At 37.8% G+C, this 5,924-nt stretch overlaps 1 protein-coding gene across 1 annotated transcript; it reads right to left on the bottom strand.

Moving 5' to 3' along the window:
• Window positions 1-261: 261 nt before the first annotated feature.
• LOC146480167 (uncharacterized) lies at window positions 262-3,941 on the bottom strand. The gene is made up of 2 exons (XM_085110047.1): window positions 3,860-3,941; window positions 262-1,294 (listed from the first exon to the last, which is right to left on the bottom strand). The coding sequence occupies exons 1-2, from the start codon at window positions 3,926-3,928 to the stop codon at window positions 653-655; spliced, it is 711 nt and encodes a 236-aa protein (XP_084966173.1). The 5' UTR covers window positions 3,929-3,941; the 3' UTR covers window positions 262-652.
• Between the last annotated feature and the right edge of the window lie 1,983 nt (window positions 3,942-5,924).

The following is a 5,924-nucleotide window of genomic DNA, read 5'->3' on the forward strand; positions in this document are numbered from 1 at the left end:
GCTAGTCTTAGCTGAAATAGCAAGGATAAAGAACAACCGAGGAAAGACAATAAAAATAAGAACGGTACCTTTTTTGCTTTTATGATATTTTTTAAACAATATTTTAAAGAGTTAAAACTATTTAAAATGAAAATTAGCGAAAAGAGACAACGTTTCGAAGACATTCTGGTTTAATTTTTTTAAGTGGAGTTAATTAATTTATACAATTCGAAGCGTCCAAACCTGTTGCGAAATTCATAATTGGAACGTTAGGTGCTGAAGAATATTATGAATAACTGAACACTTTAGCACGAAATGAGTCTGACTGTGTTTTCAGCGTAGGTTTTCTTTTGCAAATAAAAAACATCTGATGGATTAAACAATCAGTTTTCCTCGACATTTCCTTAAAGCGGAAAACATTCTATTCAGCTCAGGGATCTTGATACCATGGTCCCTCATGTGCTTTCCAACAACAGAGCATTTATGTAGCTGCAATGTGTTGATGAAGATGGAACTTGGTATAACCAATAAACTCGTAAGGTGCATTGCTTCAAGCGGATTATACAAAGCAGAACTTTCGGGTGATGTTGCATATTTGCTCAGTGGAATTTGCCAAATAAAATTTGCGTTCCTGTGTTCATAATTATCTACACAACTCTTGGCAGGGAAATGGTTAACGTATCCACAGGTTTAACGCGTAGCTTTTGGTGGTTCTCGGAAGGGAATTGCCAAAATCAGATGCACCAGATTGAAAACCAAACGAGGCTTTGTCAGCCTCCGTTATTCCAATCCCGTGATCAGCACGTCCACAATCGGTGCCTCCTCCACCAATCATCATCACGGATCCATCTCCATTACTCCAGTCACACCAGAAGCCGATCTGATTGGCGCTTTGGATCTCCCCGTTGCAGGAAGCACGACCAAAGCCTTCCGTTGTTTGGTACTGGCCTCTATACTGAACTGCACAACTGCCCAAACACTTGCTACTGGCCCAAACGACCTTATTCCGGAAGTTGCCATAGCTAACGGTTTTCGATCTGAATGTCTGTCCACCCAGACAGTCACCCGTGGTCTGCAGCAAAGCGGTGTGCTGGGGGTCATCACTGCGTGTGATCTTTATCTCATTACCGCTGACCAGCCAAAATGCTGGCGAGATCATGTCAGTATTGCTCAATGGATCAGTTGTTCTGCCAGCAGCAACACTCTTGTCATACCACCATTCACCACTGTCCTTCATCCAGTTTCTGGTGTCATTGTTTGAGAACCGAGCGATGAGAGTCCAACCTTGGTTATGGCTCGTCATGTCGCAGTAAACCTGATGGGAATACGAAGATTTTATCTGTTTATTCAATTCAACGAACCAGCTGAACTAGGTCAAAAGACTCTCAGTCCTTGGTAAACGAACCTTTCAGTTAAAAAATGACTGGAACATTCCAGATTCGTTCAATTTCATTCCAACCAATCAGAGGAACTAGGTGGTTTCTACCATCATTTACCTTAGCTATTGTCGTTCCCTTCATGAGTGGACAGTTAATTTGTGTTAGCTACAGTCACCAACACAGGTGACTAAGAGAAAACACAGACATAGCGAGAGATCGTTGTTTCGTTCTTACATGGATACTTGAGCACTGCGTAACGTATAGAACTTCGTAGGAGAAGCAATATCCCCAAAAACGAGGAACTCTGTTTCATCCGATTTCCAAACATCGAAAAGTAGGTCGAGAAAACGAGAGAAAGTAGAGGTTTTTTTTCTTTTTACCAACTTCGAGTAGCTTGGAAATCGGATGGAACACTCGCTTCGAATGTTGATACAACTTCTCAAGCCATTAATAATTCTTGGAGGAAAAGTTTACCAAATTTTATTATAATTAACTTCACATTTCCAAACCTCTTACACGGTAGTGATCTCCTTTGATTTCTCTTCATGAAGTATTAATTAGCGTTAGAAAGTTGATTTCCTTACAGTTTTTCTCAGTTTTGTGTGCGCTGGACTTCACTTTGCCTTTGACATACACTTACAAGGGCGTCGAACACTTGCTGTTTTATCTTAGTTGAATTAATGGCTATGGAATGGTGATGAATGCAGTGACGATGTTAGATGTGCTATAATTTAGGAAGCAATCTGATCGAGTCCCATCTAACGCGGAAAGAAATGTAATAGAGCTTATGCAAAAATGGTGGACATTTTAATATTCTTTTGTTTGGATTTAAATTAGCCTCACTAGCCTCGTTCAAGCTGAAATATTCTTTTGATTTTTTAACTGAAGAACGAGGTTAGTAAAGCTATTTTGAATGCAAACAAAAGAAAATTTGAAAAAATGTCAGCCATTTTTGCATAGGGTCTATATATGACCTTAAAGACACACTGTCCTGGAAGCGATTAAAGGACGTGCCCTTGAAGAATTTTTAAGCCATTGACACTCAACAGGTGTAGTTATGCGTATTTAAAGTTTTTAAATAATATGGTAATGTTTTATCACTTTTAAATGTGTTTTTTTAGATTTCAATTGTTTATATTAGATTTTATTGTAATTGGTATGTGAAAACCCATTTTGATTGGATGTTCCGATAAAGCTATTACTATTACTATTACTTTCATGTACAAAATCTAAATTTCAGTGACAGTCTATTTTCAGGTTACTTAATCAAGAACCGTTAAAAATACAAGTATATCAATAGAGCAGACCATAACAATTAAGTTAACTATGTGAATTGAATTTCAAAAAATTATTTTACCGGGAAATCAAGAAATCAAAATGATGTCATTGAATGTTTCTCAGTGATTTTCGTCTTCCCAAGATACTCTAGTAAGCTAAGCTTGTTGGAGATTGTTTATATTATGTCATTTGTCACACAAATCTAAAGCAATTAACTAACAGTCCTCTTCCAAGGTCCAAAAATCTCGAACTCTCTCTCAATATAATTACTTCTTCATCTAGTTTTTTTTCCACCTTTAAGAAAAAAATGTTACAGTTTTATCCGTAAAATCATGAATTGATTAAGCCGCACTTACTCAGCCCCATATTTTCTATTTATTAATGACAGCCGAGGTGGCCTCTCTTATAAGCCTGTGGGTTTTTTTTTTTTGAGGTCTCCCCGCCATTGCCTTGACTTATAAATTCAATGATCAACTTCTTTTTAGTAAGGCATATAAACAATGATGATGATGATGATGATGATGATCTGATGGTGATGGTGATGATGATCAACTGATACCTGAGACCTGATGAGAAATTATCTCTAATGCATCATGCAGTCAATTTCATCAGTGCCTGGAGGGACGACAGGGCATTAGTAGCACATTTTACCACATTGTCCTTCCCGGAAAATTTAAAGGCGGAAGCACTGCTAGTTTGTTTCAAGAGTAAGTTTGTCGACAAAGACGATAAATTCGTGATTTACTACGCCTGAGGAGGACAAAAGGGAGATGGTAGATAGACAGACGGAAAGGTCAATAAGAAATAAGACTTATATCTGAGATTTAGTTTGGACTCAATTAACCAGCTCAGTTTTTGAACTGTATTTGAACAGCTTGATTGTCCTCGTCATAGCTTTTTTGGTTTGTTCAGTTTAAAAGTCCTTATGCCCAGAAGGTCGGCAACAGAGGAGGAGAATAGGAATGCTTAAAAAGACTGATGCATAACACGGTCTAATTCCGTTGATTTTAAGCTTCCACCGGATTTCTTTTTTTTTTGAATGGGTTTTAATTTAAATGGGAACAACTGTGTAATCCTTATCAAGGCAAAAAAAAAATTAATGAATGAATGAATAAACAAATTTATCAAGGCAAAAAAAAAAAAATAAATGAATGAATAAACAAATTTATGCGGTTTGCATCATCATTAACGACACTGAATCGAGGAGCTTATCGAATACTTACCAAAAACAAAGATGAACCAACTTTTAGCTGATAGGCTCCATCAGCTGCACCTGAATTTTCGTTCTGCATAGCGGCGCAAGATTCTGGACGTAAGAGGAAATAGAAAAATATTATAATTCAACAAAGTAAGGCGTCGCAGATACTGGTTGCACAGTTTTCCCTGACAAGCCTGGACTTGACAAGACTATGTTCTCGTCTAGATGAGAATAGTAGTTAGCTCGCCCTTGGCAAGTCTGCAACTTATTCAAAAGCTGTAAAAATTGCTCTTGATCAAGAAATATTGTCAAGTTGAAGTAAAACTTGTCACTAAGGTCATTTCTATGAGCAAATATAACTTTTCAAGGAGGACTAGTCACAGAAATCCTGTTCACCCCAAACAATGCGAGCAAGTAAATTGAAATTGGTAAAAACCAAGAAAGACCTGCTCTTATTCAAAAGACTGTGCTGTGGTCACTCTCCTGTTGATTTCCTGAAATACTTTACTGTGCGGTAAAGTAGCCGTTTCAAAATAACCAACTCTTAAATTATTTATACTACATGGAGAAAATTCGCTGACTGCGATAAAAGTGAAAAAAAAATTAAAAACAAAACAAAACAAAACAAAACAAAACATAAGATGTGTTTTTCCTTTTTTAAGGATATATTGCAGCTCAATTCAACGGTGGTACTAAAATCGCTGAATGAATATGTGAATATGTGAACACGTGAACACGTTGAATAAGTGTGTCAGCTACCCGAATTACACGAAAAAGCAATGAAATCCTCTAGTCCTCAACTCGAGAATCAGATCAAAATTCGTGAATTAAACAATCCTTTGTATGGGAAGAAGTCGTTTGTAGAGTTTTGACTGCTGTGTATAGAACGGTCATAGTAAGATATGCATAATTTGTCTATGAATATGTATAAAGATCCTATTCAGTAGAAAGACTTACTTGGAGGGGGTCCTCGTTTCACCTGGAAATAATATCTGCGTGGATCAACTTCCAATTCCTCAGGTCTAGCTTCCTTGGTGCGGTTGTTCAACTCACATATGTTGTCCAAAATGACGTAATTGAAACTTTGACATCTCTCGTTATCTTTGCAGGTTTGAAAACACTCAGATGGACTCTCCACCTTTGTCGTGTTGAATGTGAATCCCTTAAGCATCTTACCCAGGACGGAATATTCGCTTTTACATTGCTGAGTTGTGGCTTTGGAAAACATTTGATACAGCAAAAGTACAGTTATGATGTTGGAGAACTTTGCTGACACCATATTGTGTGGTTGGTTCTGCAACAGATGATACCGAAAAAAGTCGTATTATTTGTTACAACCAGCAATTTAAAAAGATCTAAATGACGCTAAAAATAATGAAGACAGGCCAAACAGGACTCCTATTGGTCGAGATAAGAGATAAGAAGTACGTGACCTTCAAAGCTTTGCTCTTACGAGTACGTCTTTCAAAGATCTCCCTTATCTGTACGAAAGTATTTTTGTAGATCTCTCTTAGCAGAGGCTGGTTTTCTATCAAATGCCATTTACTCATCAGAATGTTTCCTAGGTTAGGCACAGATGGGCGATATTTTATGGTCGCATGATAGTTGTTGACTAGCTCTATAAAAGTTTGAATTTCATTTTTGCTACGTTCCATAGAGAGAAGACATCATACAATACAATACACCTTCTCAAAACCCAGCTTCCGGTCTCGACATCTGAACCTCAAAATTTTAATTTTTCAGTTGACGACCCTTGAACGTACACGAACACTATGCGTGCACTTGGGTCACAATCTTCAATGGCATTGTCAGGCGAAGTCTGCTACCACCTTTATTGTAAAACGCGTTTTTCCGTATATGACTGGGGCGTCAGATTTTGTGGCCTCCCTCTCAGACACTTTTGGCTCGTCACGCAATCTTTCCTCCGTGCCCGTCTTTTTTACACATGCATCATCCGGACCATTTCAATGTATTTGCGGTCGATGAACGAAAGCGTTTCCAATCTTCAGGGTAGCCAAGATTGTTATCAGAACATCACGCTTCTTATATCGTATCACACTTGTGCTTTTATAGACCCAATCACTGAACCG

The sequence above is a fragment of the Pavona decussata genome, unplaced genomic scaffold (assembly GCF_977016875.1).
Source record: "Pavona decussata unplaced genomic scaffold, jaPavDecu1.1 SCAFFOLD_55, whole genome shotgun sequence".
In the NCBI taxonomy this organism is placed as follows: Eukaryota; Metazoa; Cnidaria; class Anthozoa; order Scleractinia; family Agariciidae; genus Pavona; species Pavona decussata.

Bases quoted from the DNA above. Each gene is read 5' to 3' on its own strand.
- LOC146480167 (XM_085110047.1), bottom strand. From the start codon at position 3,928: ATGCAGAACGAAAATTCAGGTGCAGCTGATGGAGCCTATCAGCTAAAA. The intron at 1,295-3,859 runs GTAAGTATTCGA...TATTCCCATCAG, and splicing joins TTGGTTCATCTTTGTTTTTG to GTTTACTGCGACATGACGAG.